General features: G+C 49.6%; 1 protein-coding gene across 2 annotated transcripts in view; it reads left to right on the top strand.

Moving 5' to 3' along the window:
- Positions 1-11058: 11058 nt before the first annotated feature.
- Positions 11059-26637, top strand: part of CPVL (carboxypeptidase vitellogenic like) — a 628799-nt gene continuing 613220 nt past the window's right edge. The window contains exons 1-2 of one of the 2 annotated variants that reach the window (XM_085631603.1): positions 11059-11259; positions 17316-17520. In XM_085631603.1, coding sequence (XP_085487729.1) covers positions 17322-17520 — 199 coding nt within the window. In that variant the 5' untranslated portion in view covers positions 11059-11259; positions 17316-17321. The remainder of the gene's footprint in view (positions 11260-17315; positions 17521-26637) is intronic. The other variant, XM_085631602.1, reaches the window with a different exon arrangement.

Raw genomic sequence — 26637 nt, forward strand, 5'->3', positions numbered from 1 at the left:
GAGAAATGGCCCAACGCCTGGCACAAGAAAAGGATCACGGCCAACATCACAGTGTTAGAGTTATTCCCGATTGTGGTGGCTTTCCACTTATGGCCTACAGTACTGACGGCTAAGAGGGTCCTTTTTTGGTCTGACAATCTGGTGGTAGTGCAGGCCATTAACTCCCAGTCAGCGAGTTGTCCCCTGGTTTTGTGCCACTTGAGGGAGTTGGTGTGGGCTAGTCTGTACAACAATGTTGAATGCACGGTGCGACACATTCAGGGTGTGCAGAACACAGCGGCTGACGCTCTCTCTCGTTTTCAGTGGCGCCGGTTCGGGGAGGCATGGCCGAGAGAGGAGGGGACCCCTTTCCCAGCGCACCTTTGGTTCCTGTTGAAGTGGAAAAGTGACTGAGGGGGCTGGGTGAGCTATCCCTAGCACCCAGGACAAATAAGAGATATAAGTCCTGCGTGTTTAAATTTTGATCAGTGTTTGGGGCATGGGATGAAGGTGAACTATCTTTAGAAAGCAGAGTGCAGTCCTTCATATTGTGGGCTAAGGACAATGGGAAGAGTCATTTGTGGATATCGGGACATCTTGCAGCAATCAGCCACCACGCTAGACTAAAGGGCCAGTCAGATCCAACAAGACCCTTTGTGATCAGAGCTGCAATAAAAGGGTGGGCCAGGAGTGAAACAAAGGCACCGGACAATAGGTCCCCCATAGACTTTGAGACACTGCAGGGGATGCTAGATTGGATGCACAAGGCCACTCACTCTGCGTTTGAGGCTGCATTGTTTGCTGCCACGTTCAGCCTGGCTTTCTTTGGGGAACTTCGAATTAGTGAGTTGGTGGCCAGAGCAAAGAATGATAAGTCTGGGGTGGCACTGAAAATACAAGATGTGGTGCTCTCAGGGGATTCCCTCAAAGTAATGCTAAGAAGGTCTAAGACTGATCAGAGGGTGGAGGGATGGGTTTTCTGGCTGTGCAGTCTGGGGGATGGCAGGTATTGCCCAGTCAGTCTGTTTGCCGCCTATTTGCCCTGCGCCCGGCAGCAGATGCTTACCTTTTCCTCCACGCAGGCTGCACCTCCCTTACAAATTACCAGGTGGAACACATTATGCACGCATGCCTGGCGCTGTCTGGCAGCAAGGACCCTAGCAAGCGTTTCTGCAGCCACTCTTTCCGAATAGGGGCAGCAACTACAGCATTTAACCCCTTGTGTGCCCATGACGAGCTGGACTCGTCATGGGCCGCGGTTGCGCTGTGCCCATGACGAGTCCAGCTCGTCATGAACCCAGCCCGCTAATGCAACGCCCGGCACAGGGCGGGGAAAGGGTGTGGCACACAAGGGGTTAAGGAAGGCTTGCCAGCAGAGGGTATCAGAAAGGTGGGGCGTTGGCAATCCCACTGTTTCAAGAGATACATACGGTCATGAGCCCACAAACTTTATTGGCCTTTCAGCAGCCGGGTCCTGGCGACTGACGGATGTGTGGTGTGAAGTTTATTTTCTGTTTACAATTGTGTAGGGCCATGAGCCACGTAATTTGATTTGCTCGCAGGAACCGGTTTTCCGGGTACTGGCGGCAGTGTGTTGTGTAGTGTAATTTTACTGTTTCATTGTGCGTGCTGTGTTGTTAATAAACGTTTTGCAACATCACATTTCTTTATTTACCAGGAACAAAGGTCTGGGTGATTGGCCACTCTGGCGTCAGCAGATTGGCACAGTGGGCTGAAAGCAGGAAGTGGAGCCATGGCTTTTCCAACACCGAGATAACCTAGCTAGGGTATCCGGGCATGCGATGGAATGGGTTGTTGGACAAACTACAGCAGAGATTGGTGGGAGTTACCAGTCCCCCGAACATGCTAGTTATACACCTGGGGGGTAACAACCTGATGGCCCTGGGCAAAAGGACATTGCTTCAAATCATGAAAGCCACAATTTGCAAATTAAGCAATCAGCTAGGGACATGTGAACTGTGGTGGTCAGAGATCACTCCACGGCTCCTGTGGCAGGGAGCCCGATCAGGGGAAGCAATGGAGGCTGCGCGCAGGAGACTCAATTGCGCGATGCGTAAATTCACCGAACAAATGGGCTTTGGATTCATAAGACATGGTTTGCTTCATGCTAAATCCACAGGTTGTTTCGGGGACGATGGGATACATCTCTCCAGAATAGGCATGGACTTGTTCCTCCTGGACCTAGGGGAGGCCCTGGAAATAGCGGGATGTAAGTAGGTGCGCCGGCCTTGGTGGGGGGCCCTGGCTGCGACGGTCGCCACACCCAGGGCTGTGGCGGGGTTACTTGGCGATCCAGAGGCAGAAAAGTACTCAGGGATACCCTCTTCAGGAGCACAAAGGGTGCTGAGGCCGAATATCCCCAGGAAGTCTGTGCGGTGGACCCCATCTGTTCTACGGGCGGTTACCAACCTCTACAACCGGTGGTCACTTGAATGCTCCGCCCCTCGTAGGGGGGGGCGTGAGTTATATGGTGGACCAATGGTTCACCGGAAGTGGGAGGGGCTATCCCCTCACCACAACCTCTAATGCTCCGATTGGCTAAGGCCACGATGCAAGTTGGCCCATCAGGTGGTAGGCCGCGCGGGGCGGCTTGCCTTTGGATCGCCTGTAAGATAACCCACCATGTTGGCATATTTGGTATGCTAATAAACCTGCAGCAATTTTCTCCACCAAAAAGTTGTCTTGTCTGCTTATTTATGCTACCTGTATGTTGCTGCGGGAGGGCCGGTGAGTGTGGCCGATATTGGCACTATGCGGGTTGACCGACAAAGTCACCGCAGGGGACTCTCATAAGAGGGCAGCCTCTTTAGTGCCACAGGATGGCACACTGGGCAGCCTTGTGTCCAGAGACCCCTTCGGGGTCTCGCTTATCACTTCTGGCCGGGGTGGGGTTCGGGGAGAGGTATAAATTCCTCCCCCGCCCACCTGGCAGCCTCTTTGTCCCCTCGCCCTGATGCCGTTTCCCTCCCTACCGCTTACCCGGCGTAAGCAGGGTGGGGGGGAGGATGTTCTAATCTTTTTATTTGTGTTGCAGGCGGAGTTACATGGCGATCCAGAGGTGGGAAGGTACTCAGGGATACCCTTTTCAGGAGCACAAAGGGTGCTGAGGCCGAATATCCCCAGGAAGTCTGTGCGGTGGACCCTGGGGTGTGACGGCACCCCATCTGTCCTACGGGTGGTTGGAAACCTGTACAGCCGGGGGTCGCTTGAACGCTCCGCCCCTCGTAGGGGGGGGGGCGTTCGTTATATGGTGGACCAATGGGTCACCGGAAGTGGGAGGGGCTATCCCCTCACCACAACCGCTAAGCACCGATTGGCTAAGGCCACGATGCAAGTTGGCCCATCAGGTTGTAGGCCGCGCGGCGCGGCTTGGCTTTGGATTGCCTGTAAAATAACCCACCATGTTGGCATATTTGGTATGCTAATAAACCTGCAGCAATTTTTTAAGCACAAAAGGAGAATGTATTTATCAGAGTTTCCTAACCTCAATGTTGTTATGATGTTACTTGTGATATCATCATCTGGATGCAATGAACGAAACGGCCATAGACAGGTAGGGGGGCACACTAGTCCTACACAGTTTCGTAACAGATGTGTTTCAAGCACGCACTCAGTTACTTTGGCCACGCCCCACTTAAGAGACCCACGAGTCCCGCTGCTGCCAGTTCTTTGCAACTTGGAAAAGAAATGCAGCAGCTGTTGGTATACATGGCAGCACGCACCCCCGTGGGTAGGCTGCAGTGGGACCTTTGGGTTTAGAACAGCAAGTGAGTACACACCCCAAGCGATACCATGATCATTTCTGAGCTGCAGTCACGTTTCAACCCCCCCGCAGCGGCGGTTGCGACATTGCTGGATTAGGGGGCGAACGGAAATTATTTCCAGTTTTTGTTCGGCTTTTTTCCCGCACCGCAATGCCCCGTTTAGACTGGAGGGGACATTGGTACGCACTGGCAAATAGATTTGCCCGTGCCTCCGCCGTGCTTCTTTTGGCCTGATGTCTTCTTAGTTAGGTTGATTTGCGGGAGGTAACTGCCGACGGGGAGGGGGGAGCCTAGGTTATCCGGGCAGGCGCAGAGGTAATCCGCCCCACCCTCCCGGCCTGCTCACTGTGGGGCCCCGCTCTTGTCCCGAACCTGGTCTGCCCTAGCTCTGGTTCGAGTCTTGGCAGTGGTTTGCACACCTGCGATTCTGGGCATTTCCCTCACTCTCCCCGTGTCCAACATGTAATACCAAGGATACTCCATGTATTGTATGCCTTTTGGGGGGGGGGGGAGAACACAGAAGAGACTGATGCCATATTGGTGCAAACTGTGCTTGCAGGTGGGGGATCATGGGTACAACGGAAGCAGGTGGTCCACTTCGTTCATGGACATCATTGCACACGTGTCATTTCATTTTATTGTCGCACGGACAACCCATTTTAAGGAGTACGGGGGCATCGCCTAGACATATTTACAGTGTAGCTCGGTGATCTCCTGTGATTCAAGTCTTACAGTGCGATAGGATTGTTGAGAGTAGCGTTGTAGGCAGTCGGAGCGTTAGGATGTGCTGCGATACTGGCACAATTGAAGGAGGTAGTTTATGTGTCTGTTGTGAAGATATTTTTTCAGTCGCAGTTACAGCTTCATTATTTTGTGTATAAAGTGGAATTTATAAGGAAAATCGTTCCATACGGCTGGTCACATTCCACAGTCAAAGTTAGTTGCTTATAACATTGAGTTAAAAAAAACTAACCATTACTTCTGACTCACCACTGGCTACATCTGTGTGTGGGGGGAGCCGCTCGGTGCGTCTCTCCTTCCAAAACTGCAAACTTACAGCACTAAGGGCTCTTCCATGCCTGGTGCTTTGCAGCAGCTGTACGATCCTCTCGGGGTTTTGTTGCTCGAACTGGTGCAATTTCTGATATTTATGTTTTCATCGTCTTCTTGGCTTGATTATGCTTGCGAAAAAGTGTCACTCATAGTTGGTTAATTTTCATTATTACGCTGAATTATGAAAAGGTCACACATAGCAATCTAAAACTTTGGCAGCTTTGTTCTATGTGTTTTGATCCCAGGTTCTCTGCCCTCCATATTCGGACCAGATCCTCTTATGGTACGCGGAAACACGTCACTTACGTCATGCAGTGAGTTTGGTGAGTAGTGTCTCGGCCGCTTGTATGCGTACTTCGTGTTCTGGTGAGCCGCAGTTCTGAATGTTTAGGTCAAAAGTTGCCTGTGTAGGTTTAGCTGATGTGGTCAAAGCGTAGGCCCACAGGTAAATACGCAGGTGGGACAATCGTCTTCCAGGGGGTCCTTTCAAGCAAGCACAAGGGGCAAACAGACATTTTGTGGGGCACGCAAGGGGGGGAGACACAGGGCAAGTTTCAAAAGGTCCCCCCCGGGTACATGCCGCCCATTTAACAACGGATCCTGCTCCTGGGGTAAGATGTGCAATTCCTGCATGCGTGTAACACATGTGGCGGGCCCCACCCAGCGGTTTCTTGCCACACAAAGCAGGATAGACAGCCAGCCGACAAAGGTGGGCAGCAAAGTTGAGGCAGAAAGATCACCAATATCTAAACCTCCCCCTCCTCCCCACCCATCGCCCACCCACGTGCACCACCTAGTCCCCGAGAGCGACTCAGACCTATCCGGGAGCCTTTTCACCACAGCTAGTCCAACAACACCCGAGCACTCCACCAAAGGCCCTTCCCCTTTCAGCCTGGCCAACATCACGTCTCTCCTCAGATGGTACCCCAACGTACCAGATAGCCGCATGCTGCTGTTTGGGTTTAACGAAGGCTTTAAGATCCCCTATGTGGGCCCCCGGGGCAACAGAGAGGCCGACAACCTCAGATCAGTGAGAGAGCAACCAGTGGTAGTCCAGGCCAAGGTAGAGAAGGAGAGGGCCTTGGGCAGGGTGGTCGGTCCATACTTGCAACCCCCGCTGGACAACTTTGTGGTCTCACCCCTGGGGGTGGTGCCCAAGAAGGACCCGGGGGCTTTTAGACTGATTCACCACCTCTCTTACCCAGAAGGCACATCAGTTAACCAGGGGCTAGAGAAGGGCACCTGCTCCGTGTCTTATTGTACTCTGGATGTGGCATTGGACCTAGTCAGGAGGGCGGGCAGAGGGTCCTGGTTAGCCAAGGCGGACATCGAATCTGCTTTTCGCTTGCTACCAGTCCACCCGAGCAGCCATCACCTGCTGGGTTTGAAGCTAGAGGGCATGTACTTTTTTGACAAATGCATGCCCATGGGTTGGGCTGTGTTGTGTGCATATTTTTGAGGTGTTCAGTTCCTTCCTGCAATGGGCCCTCCAGGAGACCTACGGGGTAGTAGGGGTGACCCATTACCTAGATGACTTCTTGTTCATAGGGAGTGACGGCACGCAGGACTGTAAGCAGGCCCTTGAGGATTTTGAACAGCTGGCCAGTCACTTGGGGGTCCCCCTCGCGCCAGGTAAAACGGGGGGTCTGGTGCAGTTTTTAACTTTTCTAGGGATCGAGCTTGATACCATCGCAGTGAAGTCCAGATTGCCGACAGACAAGGTCTGTGACCTAGCACAACATATTCAGTCTGTGGTTGGGCAGGGCAGGGCCACCCTGGAATGCATTCAAGGCCTCCTGGGGAAACTGAATTTTGCAGCAAGGGTCAAACCAGCTGGAAGAGTGTTTGCCAGAAGGCTGGCCAGGGCCACCGCCAAGGTCACTAAGAAGCACCACATGGTAAAACTAAGCAAAGGCATGAGACAGGACCTAGCCATGTGGGCGGAGTTTCCGGCCAACTTTAACGGCTCAGTAATTTGGATGGCTCCCTGGGCAGGCAGCCCGGACCTAGCTCTATTTACAGACGCATCAGGCAGGGAAGGATTCGGGCCATTTTAGACAGGGAATGGTGGGCCGAGAAATGGCCCAACGCCTGGCACAAGAAAAGGATCACGGCCAACATCACAGTGTTAGAGTTATTCCCGATTGTGGTGGCTTTCCACTTATGGCCTACAGTACTGACGGCTAAGAGGGTCCTTTTTTGGTCTGACAATCTGGTGGTAGTGCAGGCCATTAACTCCCAGTCAGCGAGTTGTCCCCTGGTTTTGTGCCACTTGAGGGAGTTGGTGTGGGCTAGTCTGTACAACAATGTTGAATGCACGGTGCGACACATTCAGGGTGTGCAGAACACAGCGGCTGATGCTCTCTCTCGTTTTCAGTGGCGCCGGTTCGGGGAGGCATGGCCGAGAGAGGAGGGGACCCCTTTCCCAGCGCACCTTTGGTTCCTGTTGAAGTGGAAAAGTGACTGAGGGGGCTGGGTGAGCTATCCCTAGCACCCAGGACAAATAAGAGATATAAGTCCTGCGTGTTTAAATTTTGATCAGTGTTTGGGGCATGGGATGAAGGTGAACTATCTTTAGAAAGCAGAGTGCAGTCCTTCATATTGTGGGCTAAGGACAATGGGAAGAGTCATTTGTGGATATCGGGACATCTTGCAGCAATCAGCCACCACGCTAGACTAAAGGGCCAGTCAGATCCAACAAGACCCTTTGTGATCAGAGCTGCAATAAAAGGGTGGGCCAGGAGTGAAACAAAGGCACCGGACAATAGGTCCCCCATAGACTTTGAGACACTGCAGGGGATGCTAGATTGGATGCACAAGGCCACTCACTCTGCGTTTGAGGCTGCATTGTTTGCTGCCACGTTCAGCCTGGCTTTCTTTGGGGAACTTCGAATTAGTGAGTTGGTGGCCAGAGCAAAGAATGATAAGTCTGGGGTGGCACTGAAAATACAAGATGTGGTGCTCTCAGGGGATTCCCTCAAAGTAATGCTAAGAAGGTCTAAGACTGATCAGAGCGTGGAGGGATGGGTTTTCTGGCTGCGCAGACTGGGGGATGGCAGGTATTGCCCAGTCAGTCTGTTTGCCGCCTATTTGCCCTGCGCCCGGCAGCAGATGCTTACCTTTTCCTCCACGCGGGCTGCACCTCCCTTACAAAGTACCAGGTGGAACACATTATGCACGCATGCCTGGCGCTGTCTGGCAGCAAGGACCCTAGCAAGCGTTTCTGCAGCCACTCTTTCCGAATAGGGGCAGCAACTACAGCATTTAACCCCTTGTGTGCCCATGACGAGCTGGACTCGTCATGGGCCGTGGTTGCGCTGTGCCCATGACGAGTCCAGCTCGTCATGAACCCAGCCCGCTAATGCAACGCCCGGCACAGGGCGGGGAAAGGGTGTGGCACACAAGGGGTTAAGGAAGGCTTGCCAGCAGAGGGTATCAGAAAGGTGGGGCGTTGGCAATCCCACTGTTTCAAGAGATACATACGGTCATGAGCCCACAAACTTTATTGGCCTTTCAGCAGCCGGGTCCTGGCGACTGACGGATGTGTGGTGTGAAGTTTATTTTCTGTTTACAATTGTGTAGGGCCATGAGCCACGTAATTTGATTTGCTCGCAGGAACCGGTTTTCCGGGTACTGGCGGCAGTGTGTTGTGTAGTGTAATTTTACTGTTTCATTGTGCGTGCTGTGTTGTTAATAAACATTTTGCAACATCACATTTCTTTATTTACCAGGAACAAAGGTCTGGGTGATTGGCCACTCTGGCGTCAGCAGATTGGCACAGTGGGCTGAAAGCAGGAAGTGGAGCCATGGCTTTTCCAACACCGAGATAACCTAGCTAGGGTATCCGGGCATGCGATGGAATGGGTTGTTGGACAAACTACAGCAGAGATTGGTGGGAGTTACCAGTCCCCCGAACATGCTAGTTATACACCTGGGGGGTAACAACCTGATGGCCCTGGGCAAAAGGACATTGCTTCAAATCATGAAAGCCACAATTTGCAAATTAAGCAATCAGCTAGGGACATGTGAACTGTGGTGGTCAGAGATCACTCCACGGCTCCTGTGGCCGGGAGCCCGATCAGGGGAAGCAATGGAGGCTGCGCGCAGGAGACTCAATTGCGCGATGCGTAAATTCACCGAACAAATGGGCTTTGGATTCATAAGACATGGTTTGCTTCATGCTAAATCCACAGGTTGTTTCGGGGACGATGGGATACATCTCTCCAGAATAGGCATGGACTTGTTCCTCCTGGACCTAGGGGAGGCCCTGGAAATAGCGGGATGTAAGTAGGTGCGCCGGCCTTGGTGGGGGGCCCTGGCTGCGACGGTCGCCACACCCAGGGCTGTGGCGGGGTTACTTGGCGATCCAGAGGCAGAAAAGTACTCAGGGATACCCTCTTCAGGAGCACAAAGGGTGCTGAGGCCGAATATCCCCAGGAAGTCTGTGCGGTGGACCCCATCTGTTCTACGGGCGGTTACCAACCTCTACAACCGGTGGTCACTTGAATGCTACGCCCCTCGTAGGGGGGGGCGTGAGTTATATGGTGGACCAATGGTTCACCGGAAGTGGGAGGGGCTATCCCCTCACCACAACCTCTAATGCTCCGATTGGCTAAGGCCACGATGCAAGTTGGCCCATCAGGTGGTAGGCCGCGCGGGGCGGCTTGCCTTTGGATCGCCTGTAAGATAACCCACCATGTTGGCATATTTGGTATGCTAATAAACCTGCAGCAATTTTCTCCACCAAAAAGTTGTCTTGTCTGCTTATTTATGCTACCTGTATGTTGCTGCGGGAGGGCCGGTGAGTGTGGCCGATATTGGCACTATGCGGGTTGACCGACAAAGTCACCGCAGGGGACCCTCATAAGAGGGCAGCCTCTTTAGTGCCACAGGATGGCACACTGGGCAGCCTTGTGTCCAGAGACCCCTTCGGGGTCTCGCTTATCACTTCTGGCCGGGGTGGGGTTCGGGGAGAGGTATAAATTCCTCCCCCGCCCACCTGGCAGCCTCTTTGTCCCCTCGCCCTGATGCCGTTTCCCTCCCTACCGCTTACCCGGCGTAAGCAGGGTGGGGGGGAGGATGTTCTAATCTTTTTATTTGTGTTGCAGGCGGAGTTACATGGCGATCCAGAGGTGGGAAGGTACTCAGGGATACCCTTTTCAGGAGCACAAAGGGTGCTGAGGCCGAATATCCCCAGGAAGTCTGTGCGGTGGACCCTGGGGTGTGACGGCACCCCATCTGTCCTACGGGTGGTTGGAAACCTGTACAGCCGGGGGTCGCTTGAACGCTCCGCCCCTCGTAGGGGGGGGGGCGTTCGTTATATGGTGGACCAATGGGTCACCGGAAGTGGGAGGGGCTATCCCCTCACCACAACCGCTAAGCACCGATTGGCTAAGGCCACGATGCAAGTTGGCCCATCAGGTTGTAGGCCGCGCGGCGCGGCTTGGCTTTGGATTGCCTGTAAAATAACCCACCATGTTGGCATATTTGGTATGCTAATAAACCTGCAGCAATTTTCTCCACCAAAAAGTTGTCTTGTCTGCTTATTTATGCTCCCTGTATGTTGCTGCGGGAGGGCTGGTGAGTGTGGCCGATATTGGCACTTTAGTTCCGACTAGGAGGATCCCCCCCCCCCCTTCCTCTATTCCTCTTTCTCTTTGTCCGCCATGTGGGAACAGCATACCTTTCTTGTTGATGACTGTTTTAGGGAATGTAAGCTGGACCCCTTATAAAGCCCTGGAGTCCCCCCTATTTTGTTTGAACATATAGAGGTGGCCACTGTGCTGGCAGTCATCTCTAAATTTGGCAGAAGCCAGTCTGTCAGGTTGGCAGAGGCGATGTCTTTCATCAATCTCTAAATTGGACCCCTTAACTGCGCTCGGAAACAAAACTGTAAAATGAACAAGGATTTTTTTTTCCTCAAGGACTCAAGAAAGTTTTGCATAAAATTAAGACCACTGCTGTAGGTGCTGGGGCTGGGGGACTGAACGGAAGTGTGTCTGTGCGTCCGCACAAAATTATAAAATCCATTTGGCCCATGAAATTCTATTAACTTCCGATGAACGAAAAAAAATCATTTACTGACCACAAGAGGGTACTCTACAACTGTATAACATCGACCTATTATAACCGTTCTACTGCTTTAGTTTTGCTAAAAAAATAAACGGTCTTTTCTGCCACCTCGTGGTATCTGTCGGAATACCTCAACATCCATAGGCATCGTCTCAGGTCTGCACTTTCTGGGTCAGGTGATTTCATCGTCCAGACCTCGTGATTTCACTCAAACTCTGGGAGAAGCGGAACCAAAGGCGGTGCAGTTCTACGTGTGCTGCTAGCTGAGCGTTGGTTTGACCCGTGGAAAGGACGCCGTCACGCCAGTGTCGCCTTTCATTTCGGCGCATTAGCCCTGCGAGACCGCACCGTCGCTGCCTGCAGACCGCCGGTAGGAGTGTGTGTATGGTGTTATGTTTCTGCTCCTGGAAGGAATGGTCTGTTTTTTCGCCGCGGCGCGTTAAGTCCGTAAACAAAGCTAGTCGCCGCTGCTGGTGCTTGCTACAGCACAGAAATGCCAAGCAACCATTATTTTCAAAAGCGAACTTTAAAAAATCGTATTTTTTTCCTGCTATGTTTTTCGAGGAATCTAAGCTATCATTCCGACCACCGGGAGCCACAAATATCCATCATTTAAAATGCGTTATATTGTGACGCGACAATGGAAGGATTGCATATTACACAAAGACGACTGAATATGTTTAGTTGTTCGTGAAACATTGACACACTTTACGATGGTGCTCAAAACAGTCTCGTAAACTTAGCAAGGTTGTTATGTTTTCTGCCCTGGGCCGTTGTATCGATGTGATAACACTTTCTCTAGGCCTGCAGTGGGATGTGAGTTACGGCTTATGCTTGGCATCCTTGGAAGGGCGGTGGGTTGCACTTAAATTAGACCCTGCGCTCCAACAGGAGCTTCACTTAGCCACTGACTGGTATTAATATCCAAGACTAGAAGCACCATTCTTCCACTGCATCACACCCACAGATCTAATGACCATATATTCAGGTCTGTAAACCGCACCCTCGGGACCTTGAATCCTTTGGTGACTCCCATATCCCCTTCACCTTTGCTTATCATCGGGTCTCTGAATCCCCTATCTGCAGTCTGGGACTAAAACTCCTTCTAAATGATCTTCGTTTCGCATTAATATGAGCCCTGAGGTTAATGGTCATCCTCCGGTCTCGAGACGTCTGTTCACTCTCAGAGACCATTGGGCTTTGCTCATCCCAGGTCCTCGAGGCCTGCTATCAATTTGTCACTAAATTACCAACTTCCTAGTAGGACACTTACTCTAACCTCCCGCTTTCCAGTCACCTGAGGCTCCTGCCCAGGTTCAGAGCCTGATGTTCCAGCTTTCTCTCAGGTGCCTTTGGAATCCAGCACATCTTCTGGTCATCTGATATCCATATTCACTCCTAAGCCCTGTAGTTCTTGTTTACTTTGGCCCGAATGCCCCAGGACACCCTCACTTCCTTGAGAACCATGTTCACTCTAAGAATCTGTGAAGCTTATATTTACCCTTAGTTCCCTAAGTGCTCTGCTCACCTTAAAGGCACGAGGCTCACCAGATCCCTGAAGCGCCTGTTGGCCCCCAATCCTCACAGGGGGACTTGCGGGTGAATGTGCTTCAAGGATGTTTTCTCACTTAAGGTCCCTGACCCTCCAGTTCACCATCAGGTCCCAGAGGTTCGGTCCCACCCTCCATTCCCTGATACCGTGTCCACTCTCAGGACTTCAGGGCGTCTGCTAGCCAACAGGGCTCCTAATCCCCCCCCCCCCCCCCCGCCACCCCCAGGTGCCAGAGGCCCTTGCTCTCTGTGGCATCTGGCTAGGCTCAGGGGCCAAGAGACTCTTCCTCATGGGCTTTGAGCAATGAAGCTCTCGCTCATCCTCGGGTTACTGAATCTCCTTTTCAGTTTCACATCCCAGAAGTTCGTGCTGCCTTCAGACCACTGACTTTCCTGGTCACCCTGAATTCTGCTGAGACTTCTGCTCCAGTAGGTGGTCTGAAATCTCCCAGCTAAACCAAAGGCATTGGTGACTGTACACACCCAGGCCTTTAATGGATCCTCCTTTTGGTTGCCACACACCAGCCTTTCTGCATTTGATATTTTAAATGTCTAAAACAGCTTGGTAGCTGATCGCTTTTATATTTTGGGCAGGCATGGTCTGAATCTTCTTGGCATGCGACAAGAAATCACTCAATCTGCTTTCTTGAATGTTATCTTCTATATATCATCTGTTACCTTACGCTCTTTTGCTTACCCACATGGACAGCCAAATTGTCCCTACACTCTGGCACTCATTCCTCTCGCTCCCTTTTTGCCCCCTTATTTCATCTTCATCCAGGGCCTCTACTAATGTTTCTGTGTCTCCATTTATCATACCGATTTTTCATTCTGTCTCCCGATTATTTCTTTCTCTATCTCCCTCTGCATTCTCAGTCCCACTCCCCCCCCCCCTTATTTTTCATCTTTTTCCTTGTCCCTCTCTAGCCCCTAGTGTGTGTCTCCGTCTCTTCTCCTCCCCCCCCCCCCCCAGTTTCCCTCAAATGTGCTCACTATCCTTTCTTTCTGTCTATAAATCCCACACTCTCAATCCTCTGTCTTCATGTCCTGTCTTGTTGCAGTCAGCAACTGACTGATATAGAAAACCTTGGCGTTTACAGACGAGGGCCATTGCCAATAGAAGTTCAAAGGCTTGTTGTCCGTGTTTCACAAGATTTTCAAAGGTTCATGGAAGTGAAGGGCCTTGTTCTACCTCTGGAGGTGGGCAGACTAAAAGCCTTTTTTACAGTTTGGTGGTAATGGAAAAGTGCCTAATTCTGGTGGAAGGGTTAAAACCAACAGTGGCGGCTCGCACAGGTAACACTGTGAAGCGGGCCAGGAGCGGGGTGGGGGGTAGTGGAGTGTGTAGTACGACAGGAAAGGTGAATGTAAAGAAGTAAATAAAACCACTTGCCTTGCGCTTGCCACATCGCCGAGTCGTTACCTGTGCGAGCCACCACTGAAAACCAAAAGCAAATCCGCTGGCAGGATTTCCTTTACCATACTATCCCATTCTTAAAGGAAATTCCACTGGCTCTCCTTCCAGTAACCTCCCAATCTCTAAATCAAGCCATGCACTGCTGTAATGTTGCAGAACTTGGGGGCATATCAACAACAACCGGCGATAATTATCTCTAAGCGCACTTAGCGCTAGGATAATTATCGCCGGCTAGCGTGAATTTTTATCGCTGATATAGCGTGCTATTAGCAACGCTTATCTCAATAGCGATAAAAATCCACACGCTAACAGGCTAAAATGAGATTATCGCTGGAAACCCAGCGATAATCTCACGTTACCTTGTTGATAGGGACAGGCAAACTTAGCCATGATATCCTCCTTCCATAGCATATCATGGCTAAGTCAGAAAAATACCAGACGTAAAAAAGCAGCGTTAACCGCGGTTAGCGCTGCTTTTTTTGTCTCTAACAGGGTTAGCGGCATTCTTGATAATAGGAGAAATGTGGCTTAGCGACATTTCTCCTATTATTTTACTCTGGAACGCCCCCTTTGCATCTCATTAGAGATGCAAGGGGAAGCGTAGAGTAAAAGGGTGCTAACATGCAAATTTGCATGTTAGCACCCTGTTGTTGATAGGGCGCTAGTTTTATCTCTCCTTTTTTGGCTTTTAAAGCCAAAAAAGCAGAGATAAAGCCCTTGTTGATATGCCCCTAAGTGTGTGAGACTCTATCCACTTGTCCCTATGCTTATTGACTAGGCAACTTCTGAGACCCCGTCCCCCCCCCCCCCCCCCTTCTCCATTATTCATTCACCTCATCCTTCACCAGTCTCTATCCCTTTGCTGTCTCCCTTCTCTCCACTTTTGCTTTCCACCCTTCTCTCTCTTCACGCTAATGTCTCGTTCTACTGTTCTCCCCACTCAGTATTTCCATTCTCCATCTTCTCATTAGCATTTTAACTCTTTGTTTCTCTCTGCTTCCTTCCTCTCTGCTGCATATTTAATTTTCTTCCTTTCTCTTTTCTCTTATCACTCCCCACCATTTGTTTGCCTGTCCTTTACTCACCATGCATTGCTTTCTCTCCCTCCTTTAATTTCTCTCACCCCCACCGGATATTCTGCCCCTTTATCATTGTGTTCCAGGATGGAAAAACAATGGGTTTTCTACATCCGCATAGTCCAAAAAGCCATGCGAAATTATTTAAACATTTTTATTTTTTAGTTTGATTGCTCTTCAGCCATCCATAGCTCCCTCCCCATTCCACAAGTGGGGGGAATTTATTTGGAATGAAATTCCCAAACTCAGTCCTATATGTCATGGCACATTCTTTAACATAAGCCTGGCAGCAGGCACCTGCAGCTTCTTTGTCTGATTGTTGAGGCTTACTGCAGGGAACAGAGACCACGCCTATCCTGACTCCCCATGCAAGACTAGTTAATTGTGCTGCTCAGAAGCAACATCTCCCCCAAAGGGCCCAATGTCGCCTACTGAAGCTGATATGAAAGAAGGCACACCATATGTTATGCCTGCTCAGGACGGCCCATTGTTATTCTGCACATGACAATGAACCGGCCTGAGTTTGCGGCTTGGTCATACTAGTGCTCACCTATGGCTTCAGCTGCCTTTTGTGTTCTGCACCAGCAGCAAAGTTGACCCATACACGTGAAGCCACTGTATCCATCCCCATAAAGCCCATCAGCTGACCTCGGCAATCTGCCCATCGGACAACGGTCAGTTGCCCTCCCTAATCTTGGCCAATGGTCCAGTCACAAATCCTGAATGATCTTTGCTGGTTCTCGCATTATCTAACCCTTTTATTGGCCACAAGATGTCCTACCTTCTGACAGCAAGAAGTCTCTCTATAGACGTAAAAACAAATAATGTTACCAGAATATCCATTTTTTGCAAAAGCGGCATGTCATAACCACATTACTTTGAAAGAAACAGAAAAAGTGGATTGGCCAACACACATAGTGCCACTGTGTGTCACAGCCAGCGAGGAACCAATGTCACAGAGTGAAACACAAGGTGGGCTGGAAACTTCTACAAAGAGTGGGTTTCCAGCTCCTGATTGGAAGGGCTACACAGCTGACGTCAATTATAGGCTTTTGTATCTCCCCAGGACATCAGCAGCATACTGAGAAGCTTTTGTGTTTTTTTACATTTTTTATTTATTTCCTTTTCTGGGCTGGGGAGTGAGGGGAGGGATAAAAGAGCCCCACAAGCAGTGCTCTGCACAGAGTCCCTCTCTCCCACCAAGCCCCAAACAGTGAAAACATTTTAGAAGTTGCAGGTCTGCTAACATTATCTTTATACAATTGCATAAAACCGTGGTTCTAGAAGTACATATGATAAGTAGTTAATTTGCATGTTGTGTCTGCAGTGTAGTTACACGTGTGTGTGTGTGTGTGTGTGTGATGAGTAATCCACTCAATTCTTGTGCTCAAAGCTGTTACCACTGAGTATGGATCCCTTGCTCTTTAGATATGTTAATTAACGTTCAGAGGGTAAAAGCTTATATTTCCATTGCATGTTTTGTATTGTTCTACCACTCTGTAACATGCTGTTGTTCCTTGCAATCTAAGATATTCAGTAAATAACTTTGTGTTGCATCTCTCTTTATTTGTGTGTGAGAGAGAGAGAGAGAAGGAAAAGACCTCCACTTTAATGTCTAGTACCTTCAGGAGTCAGTCTTCTAAAATAGAGACACACGGTGTGACTCTTCTGAGCTTTACTGATGAACATAAAAATTTACTCGGTCTGCCTTTCTACATTCTTTACTTCCTCCTCCTCATACCTTTGCAGCCCAAAACATAGCGTTTTAAAAAATTCAGTTTTAGGTTTGATCATGTGAAATGGAAATCTTGCAAATTACTTGCCTTGTCATTTAGGGCCTAGATTAGTTTTCGTTGGGCTTGGATTATTGCGCTTGCACATTTGGTTCTGCTCTGTGTATTCTCGGTCCTCAATGTTTCAAAATGGTTGCTTGGTGTGTTTCTCCCCACATATTCCTGTGGGATGTGTGCCTGGGTTTCTGGTAAATCCCAGTGTTTCACAATATGCTTTCCCTCTAGCCAAATCCAGGGTCAGAGACACAATAATTCTTTCATCATGAAATGCTTTCGACCCTCTTTGTTAGTTGCCCAATGGAATTTGTGGGGCCTTTTTTATTCATGGTGAAGTGGGCTGTCCTGTGTGCAGACCTAATTCTGCTTACCTTTACTGGGTTTCCTCCTTCCATTCATTGGAAATAATTTCTGGCTGGTCTCCTGCATGGCGAATAAGCAATGGCCAAGGTGGGCAAACACAATTGACTTACAAAATCAGTTACAATCATGAAGTCCCAAAAGTTTAAGTTACTAATGCTTATTGGCATTTAACTTATTTTGTGTTACTTTAAGTGCACCACTTTTGTCTAATAGAATTGATTTTTTTCAGGAAGTTATGGCTAAGATGCAGAAGAAGATTAATTTGTTTGTGATGGTGACCCTGGCTGTGGCTCTGAATTTATGCAGTGCTGAGAAATGGATGAGTCCTTTCCGTAAAATGTTCAAAGGGATACATGTGTCCACACCAACAAGAGGAGACCCTGGGAAACCTCTGTTCCTCACTCCATACCTTGAAAGTGGAAGGATCCAGGAAGGTACAAATGTATTTAATTTTTTCAATATATAAAGGCAGAATTTGCTGTTCAAAATATTTGTGCCTATAACGGTAGCTGTTTCAAAATTTAAAACACTTGAAGCAGAATGGGCTATTTTTTTTTTTCAGCCAGCAATTTATGCTCCTTGAAACAAAATAGTTACATATTTTGGTAACGATACCGAAATCTAACCAAACTTTTCATTTTATAATATTCTATAGTTGTCTTTGTCTACTGTGTATTCTAGCTTTCAATTCTGTCCATCAAGAAAACAATACTTTAGAGTAAATACAGTTTCACATTATGGATTGCATTACAATCCTTTGTAACAATTTAACATGTGTTTTATATACGGGTAATAAATTTACTAAGAATGTGATGTCAAAAATCTATATAGAAAGATATTGTATGGATGGTGGATTTGTCTTTTGTATGCTAGTCTACTACAGTTATAAAATGATGCCAAAAAGGAAGAGAGAAAATAGAGGGAAAAGCTTGCAAAGGAAACCATTTCAGTTCCTGTTGCTTGAAAGATTAGATCCAGACAAAAGGAGCGCAATCCCTCTCTAATGTTCACCCAGTCTAAAGTCTTCAGATAGTCAGTCCAAATTTCAAATGCAGCTGGACCGAGGTGTTCGCTCACTAACCTGTACAAATCCAATGTTTTACATTCTAATAGAAAAGAAAGCAAACCATCTTATGAATTAACAACACGTCTCCCTACCTAATTTCAAGGCAACACACCCAAGACTAACAACTCAGCTCAACAACACATAAAATAACAAGTCTTACTCATTTAAACACTAACCAACAGTCCATACCCTCTTGACCTTTACCAATGTGTCTGTTTTCATTCATCAACAGCCACAACCGCATGGTTCTAAGTCCCAGCAAACACCTTGCATGACTTTAACTACTAACACACACCTTCACTCTTTCTTTAAATCAGGCTTCCTAATATGCACCACATAACACAGCTTAAGACACCTCACTTTATATTTATTATCCCATATTTTATATACTGTGTGATGCTTATATATGTTTTCCTCATAAACAAAGTACAGGTCCAATCCACGGCTGGCACGTGCTTTGGACTGCTAAAAACGATGAGGAATTTCCTCCCCCCTCCTCCAAATTGCACATAGGAAAACAGTGGCCCAGGCTCTGAACATGTCCAGTCTCGATTATGTAAACGTGCTGTATCTGGGTCTTCCAAACTACCTAATAAATCGTTTGCAGGTAGTTCAAAATGCAGCGGCCAGGGCAGTTTTGATAGTGGGGCCTAGAGACCATATGTCTTCTCATTTGAGCGCCTTACACTGGCTTCCAGTAAGACAGAGGATTTGTTTTAAATCCCTGGTTTTAACGTTTAAAGCTATGAATAAAATTGGAGCACCATACCTCAGAAATAAGATTCAGCTCTATAAACCCTCCAGAACACTACGTTCGTCCTCCCAACAACTAATAATTGTGCCCAAATTTCTCCTTTCTCGAAAGGGCGGGCGCTCCTTTCAGGTGGGCGCAGCAAAACTATGGAATAGCCTCCCTCTCATGCTGCGGCAAGAATGCGACCTTTTAAATTTTCGTAACGGCGTGAAAACTTGGCTCTTCCAAAAATAAGGTGGTAGTGTACTCTGGTTCGCTCTTTGTGTCGGGGTCTGACCAGCGCCGGGACACTCCTTGGAGTAGCTGTGCGCTTAAGAAATACCCCATAACATAACATAACAGAACGACATTCAGCCAGTGGGGTGACATCTACTCCTCACCATAAATGTGAAACGTTTACGCTGAGGTAAATAGAAAGTGCAAATAATTTTTAATTCACCCCTCTCTGAATCCCCCAGTGTGCTATCTCAATTTGCAGCTTCCACTAGACCCAGGATGTTCACGACATAATAATTTTATATATAAATTCCACATTCTGTGTTCCATGACACATATATAATGACCGAATGAGAACCCAACGCTGTGAGTTAGTAACAACGCTGTCAGTTCAGTAAATTTTATTTTAGTATATCTTTCAACCAATAATACTTTTTGCCCAATTATTACTGACTTTGCTTTGCAGTTTTTGAGGAAATGTTTCGCGTATCATACTGCCTTTGAAATGTATCTTTCGAGGGGTAAGGAATGTGGTTGAGCCATTCTAGCACATAGACGCGTGTTGATCTCAGGGACACGGCCTCCTGTTTGATGGCACCTCGATGCAGTTCTGATCTTGAAGGGGTCTGTGAGTACCACTAATAAAAAGAGCATGCCCAACTGAACAGGGAGGTAAACTCCATTTCTATAAATTGAAGAAGGCAAAGAAGTCTAAGAAGTGTAGCCAGCCAGCAGAGGAATAATCTCTTCTAGTTTGGGTTGGTGGGACATCTGCTTCGTTTTTTAAGTTTAGGAAAACACTGGGGAAGCACCCAAATTTAGTAAGATATTGTTGTCCTCGTGCCCAAATATCATTCATAGTGCTCTGTTAACAGGATGCAATATTGCTCTTGAAATTATAAGTTTCGAAGTAGAGTTAACAGGAGTATTATTCCCTCATCACTTTTGTTTCCTCCCTTGATTTTGCCTTCGTAGTGATCACTGAATACATCTTCAAACTTGATTCAGTCACCATTGCCTTTTAAGGATTTTAGAGAATAGTTTGAGCTCCGAACATATGGTAGACACTGAGCTTGTTTTGCTGCTCTGTCTTCCATTTGCAAATTTAATGGTGTGTGGAATTCTTGAATATTTCGTAGTGCAGACGAAAATTTCTTCCCAAGAGCTCCAAAACTTGGTTCCTTAATTCGTTTTCAAATTGATAAAACAAGTGCTCGCGGTATCCTAAATTCCATATCCTTTTTTAGAGTAAGAAAGTTCAGAATCATAGTGATGTGTTTTAGCTGAGATCCAGAGTCTCTGGTATTCATGACTGGGTATTCTTTCCATCCAGAATTGCAGACTTGTCATGTTAGCATTGGCTACATCTCAAGAGAAGGAAGGTGGGTGGTGTATCTGCACAGTAGATTGTATGACCTTAAAGGACATCTATATTAAATGTAGTAAAGCTGTATGTCTCAAATAGCCTTTATGGTTTAAATCTTTTATTGAATTTTCAAAAATATACAAAAAGGCTCCCACCCAGGAAAATAACAACACCTTGCTCAGTCTCTGAATGGTGGCTAGGTCCCACACTTCTCTGCTGCAGTCTAAATCAAACGTGGACCAATCTGGAGACGCCATAGTAATCTACAATCAGATGTTATGGAGCAAACCATATATAAAAAAAAACTTCCCCCCCCCCCCCCCTCCCTTACCCCAACCCACCCCCGTTCCACGTCCATCTGTCCCCCTTCCCCCACTATCTCAGCCGCTCCCAAGCCCTACCCGTCCGTCCGCCCCTCGGACAGCCGCAGCAGGCGCAAATAGCGGGGACAAGTAACCTCCCTAAACTCTGAGGACAACAGTGCCAGAAAGGGCTTCTACAACTCCCCATATTTGGAGCCCTCCCCGGTCAGTGTTAGTGTGAGTTTTTCCATGCCTATGCATGCCACAATTGGTATAACCAGCCCGTAAACGTTGGTGTGTTGGGAGTGCGCCAATGAGTAAGTATGTTCTGTGTCGCTGAGCCCAACGCTATGGCTATCTGTCGTTCCCTACGCGATTTAAGCAGGTATGTCAAAGGGTTTGGGAGGCCCAACAGTATGTACGCCGGGAAGCGCGGTATCGTAGTGTCGAAATGCTTGTCCACCTCCTCGAGCACCTGGGTCCAGTATGGCTGGACACACTCACAATCCCAAAGCAGATGGGCAAAGGTGCCTATCTGCCCACATCCCTTCCAACAGTGTGCGTCTCTCTTCCCGTCTATCGCATTTAAGCGCTCCGGAGTGTAATACCAATAGGTCGCAATCTTTGTGAGGGTGTCCGTGAGTCCCATGTGGTACGCTGAGTGTCTGGCCCTGTAATATATCCCCCCCCCCCCCCCACTCCTCGTGAGTCAGATTCCTACCGAGCTCCCTTTCCCAACGTGTCCGTCCTACGTTGTAAGTGTGCGCGAATCGCATTTGGAGCATTCTATAGAGATCAGAGATTAGCTGTTTAGCTGATGATCGTGTTATTAACCATCGCTCGTACTGGGAGAGCCGCCGGTCCGCAAATGGGCGATCCGCCCATCGAGCGCCCAGTGTCGAACCTGGAGGTATCGGATCCGTTCCTCCTCTGGTAACCCGTATTCCTGCCTGAATTGCTGGAATGAGTGCACCCCCTCCACATCATACATATGATAGAGGAAACGGCAGCCAGCCGGTTTCCACCCGCTGAAAGCCGCCGAGTCCATTTCAGGAGTGAACTCCGGATTGTCGAACAGGGGTGTAAGCGGGGAGGGAAAGGTGGTGAGATCATGAGAGACGTTAGTACGATCCCAGATTTCTAAGGGAACGTGGGTGATGTGAGCGGCGTAGAAATTGGGAGGCCTGTGCTGCTTTCTCAGGAAGGGGATTTCTTGTAGAGGCCGGGCCGCTACCGCCTGGTCTTGAAACAGCCAATGTTTCTCCGACTCCCAGCGGCTCCACTCCACCAGATAGCGTAACTGTGCGGCCCGGAAATAGAGCTGAAGATCGGGGATCCCGAGTCCCCCATTTTCAGGTGCGAGAGTGGACAACGACCTCTTCATGCGCGGCTTCCGCCCGTTCCAAATTAACTGGGCCAACTCTGAGTGAGTCTGCTGAAGCCACCCCACCGGCGGTTACAGAGGAATGGTGCGAAAGAGGTAGAGGATCTGTGGTAGTATGGTCATCTTGACCGCCGCGACCCTACCCAACCACGAGAGGGGATAGTACTTCCACTGCCCTAACTCTCTGCGGATCTTCCGGCGTAAAGCGGCATAGTTGAGGGCCACCACTCGTGAAAGCGTAGGAGCCAACTGGATCCCCAAATAGGGGACCGATTCCTCTGCCCATTGAAAAGGGAGTGAGCTCTGCAAATGTTCCCGGGTGGAAGGAGTCGGGGAGAGGCCAAGAGCCACCGACTTGTCCGCGTTCACCTTGAACCCCGCCACTCGTGCAAAGGCATCGAAGTCCGCCATGCACGCCGGCAGTGCCTCCCGTGGGTTTGATAGAGACAATAGCACATCGTCCGCATATAGGCTGATGGTGTGAACATGACCCCCGAACTTCCGGAAATTCCCGGATTTTGCCTGATCTTCTGGGCAAGGGGTTCCATATATGCAGCAAAAAGCAACTGCGACAACGGACACCCCTACCTCGTGCCCCTTGCTATAGGGAAGCTAGTAGACGTGTGGCCATTCACCCGAACCATCGCTGACGGAAATTTGTAGCAGTTAAAAATATGGGTGCGGAATTTCTCTCCCAGCCCCATCCGTAGCAATACCTGCTCCAAGTAGGGCCAGTGAACGCGGTCAAATGCCTTTTCAGCGTCGATCGCGAGCAAAATGTATTCTCCCGCCGTACGAGAGGCTTTCTCGACCAAATGCAGAACACGTTTCGTATTGTCGGGGGCCTGACGTTCTGGGATGAACCCTGCCTGATCTGGGTCAATTAGGCGTGGCATATAAGATGCCAGTCGGCCGGCCAGGATTCCCGATTAGAGCTTAAGATCGACGTTCAACAGCGAGATGGGGCGGTAGGCCCCACAGCGAGTCCGATCTTTGCCCGGCTTGGGGATGACTGCTATGTGGGCCCCCAAGAGGTCTGGGGGGATCGCCCCCGCGATCGAGAAGGAGTTGAAGAGCCGGGTGAGAAGGGGCGCCAGCAAGGTGCAGTACTTCTTATAGAAGATGGCGGTGAAGCCATCCGGCCCAGGGGCTTTTGCCGGTTTCAACCGGGAGATAGCAGCAATCACCTCCTCAGGGTGGATGTCTCCATCCAGCTGATCTGCCTGGACCTTGGTCAGAGTTGAGAGCGTGACCGAGTCTAGGAAGGCCGCCCCATTATCGGCAGTCGACTGAGAGCCGGTGTACAAGGTAGCGTAGTATGCACGAAATGCATCAGCAATGTCCCTGTCTTCCGTAACTCTCGTACCGTCCCCCTGGCGTTTCCGGACCTCCCGGAGTTTGTGCGCGAGAAGGCGCCCGCACCTATCCCCTCCCGTGTAGTAGGCATGTTTTAAACGAAGGGCCGCGTATTCCGCTCCATCCTGATAAAGAGCAGCCAGCTGCTGTCGAGTGGCTCTCAGCTGCCGCCACACCCTAGGGGCACCCGTCCTCTGATGCATCCGCTCCAACTCCTTCGTTTTTTGTGTAAGCTCCTCCCGCTTGCGTCACCGCTCTAGATTGTCGGCAGCAGAGATAGCAATGAACTCTCCCCTAAGGACCGCCTTCATCGCCGCCCACTGTGTCGCTAAAGTTGTCTCGGTATTGGCGTTGTGTGCAAGATAATCTGTGATCGATCTACGAATCTGCCCCACCACCTCCTCCCGGTGTAGCAGGGAGTCTCTAAGGCGCCATATCCTATCCGGTCGCACCACCGGCGGCAGAGTCAAAATAGTAAACACCGGAGCGTGATCAGAAAGCGAAGCCACCCCTACCTCTGTCGTGGCCATCTATCTGACCGCGGAGGAAACCAGAAGGTAATCCAGCCGCGCATATGTTTTATGTGCATGAGAGTAATAAGAACTCCCGACTCTGAGGGTGGAAACTACGCCACAAATCATCCATCCCTAAGTCTCGTAGACGGTCAAGGCCCGCCGCTGAAAGTGCACCTGCCTGATGTGTGCGCTGACAAGATCTATCTTGTACGTTATCAAAAACGAGATTCAAATCTCCCCCCCAAGAGGATATGGAGGTCGCTCGTTGCCGTGACTTCCGTGAGGGTGGACTGCAAAAAGCTCTCCAGACCCTCATTGGGAGCGTAGAGAGAGCCGATGGTAAAGGTTAAGGCTCCCAAGGCAAACCTGTAGATCAACAGCCGTCCTCTAATTTCCGCCTCCTTCTGCAAAACCTTCCCCCTAAACCGCTGGGCCACCAGGATCGCTACCCCCGCAGTCTTGGTGAGGCTAGAAGAGAAGAGTTGTACCGGAAACTTGCGGGACCTGAGCCGGTGACAGTCTTGAGCTAGTAAGTAGGTCTCCTGGAGGAGACAAATATCAGCCTGGGAGTTCTCCAAACAGGACAGCACGGCTCTGCGCTTTACCGGGTTGTTAAGACCCCTAACATTAAGGGTTAATACTTTTTGTGTGCGGCGCCATTCACTCCATCTCGCCATCTCAGAAAATGCGATGTGCACTGCGCAGCCCGTGCATGAGGAATGTGCCGTGGGCAAGCGGTGCGTGCTCCCTGTGTGTTTGCAACCGTCACAACCCCACCCCATGATGGACGTGGAACCCCATTCCCTCCCTCAACCCGCTCCCCCCAACCCCTACCCAAACATCCCAACAATTAAACAGCAACAGTCCGTATCCAGTGTCCTCCACCTTCCGGTGGATGGTGATGTAACAACATAGGGTGAGGTAGCACAATGAGAAGGTCCCCCTTCCACAGGCGGCTCGTTCAGAAATCCAGTGGTGATGCCGGCTACAACGGTCACACAACTCCGCTGGGCGAAAGACTACGCAGACCCGCGGAGACTGTCTCTAGTGCTCATTGCTGTCCTCTGAGGATCTCCGCCACTGGAGGTTTCTTAGCGCGCTTACGTCTGCCCTGTTGGCGCCAGCAAGGTCTGGCCGCCTTTGCCTCCGTTGGGCCCCCCTCAGCACCGCTGTCTTCTGCCGGTAAATCCACCCCCAACAGCTTTGCCGCCTCTGACAGGGACCGCAATTGGTAGAGTGTGTTGTCAATGCGGAACACCAAGCGGAAGGGATGTCCCCAACTATACCAAATGTTGCGCTGCTAAAGGTGCGCCGTAATCGGCTTAAGTCTACGTTTATGGAGCGTGAGGGCCGATAGGTCCGATAGGTCCTGGTATAGAACCGGCGCGTGGTCTCGGAACTTCACTGGGTGTTGTTGACGGGCTTTACGCAGTATGTCCTCTTTGGTGCGGTAGTCTTGCACGCACACTAAGATGTCGGGCGGAGCGGCGGATGAGGGCCTCGGGGGACCCACCCTGTGTGCCCGGTCGATCCGCAGCTCCGACTCCAGTGGGCGTTCTAGGATAGGATTAAAGAGCTCTTTCGTGAATTCAAATAGATCTTTTGAGTCCTCGGTTGTTCGCACTCCCCGAATGCGTATATTGTGGCGTCGAGACCGGTTTTCTAGGTCTTCCACATGCGACTGAAGGTCGACCTGCTGGTCATGGACCCGAATGATCTCTTGTTGTAGCGCCGCCAGTTCTGTGTCGCGGCCATCACTTTTGTCCTCCAGCGTGGCGACCCTTTCCCCGATGCCGTCCACATCCCTGCGAACTTCTTTAAGTTCCGCCGCAAATTCCTTTTGAAGATTTTGGATATCAGCTCTCAGGCCAGTGAACATGGATTCTAGAAATTACTTGGTGATCGGTTCTCAAATAGCCTTTAAAGCACTGAAATGGAAACATGCAACACTAATTCAGCAGTGGACACTGGAAGCCTTTGTTCAGCTAGAAAAAATCTGGCAATAGATGGTACTGCTTGTACAAACATTTCAGCTTAAGTTGGCGGACCATATTTGTGCATTAAAGGGGAGGAAAAGGGAAGCAAAAACTGGTCTTTGGAACAACAGGCAATGGAATGTTACAGGCATTGCAACCACCTAATTCAGGAACTGTGTAGAACAATTAGAATGGGCTTAAAAATGCAACTTAGTAGATCAGGAATCGTTTCCAGCAAACAGCAACGTGCGCAGTGAATGCAACTCAACAGATTAATGCATTGCAAAAAGCAACAGGACAGAAACGGGCATTGCAGCATCGTGAGTCAATAAGTCACAGGCTCTGGGATCAAAACTGTTGGCTTTTCCTCTGTTAGCTTTCATTACAGTTGTTCAGTTCTATTACATACGTTATTTTCAGGAGTAAGAAGCTTTGACGCTGACAAGTGATGGTATTTAATGTTTGGCAGGGCCATAAAAATGCGGCTCGCAACCCCACGGTGCAGCTCACCCAGGCTCAAACTGAAGAACTGAAATCCTGGGATGAATGATCAAAAGTATGTAAGAGACACAGGTGCAGATTTAAGAAGATGGATCGATCTAGGAATGGTGATTGC

This window comes from Triturus cristatus, chromosome 10 (genome assembly GCF_964204655.1).
Source record: "Triturus cristatus chromosome 10, aTriCri1.1, whole genome shotgun sequence".
Lineage (NCBI taxonomy): Eukaryota > Metazoa > Chordata > Amphibia > Caudata > Salamandridae > Triturus > Triturus cristatus.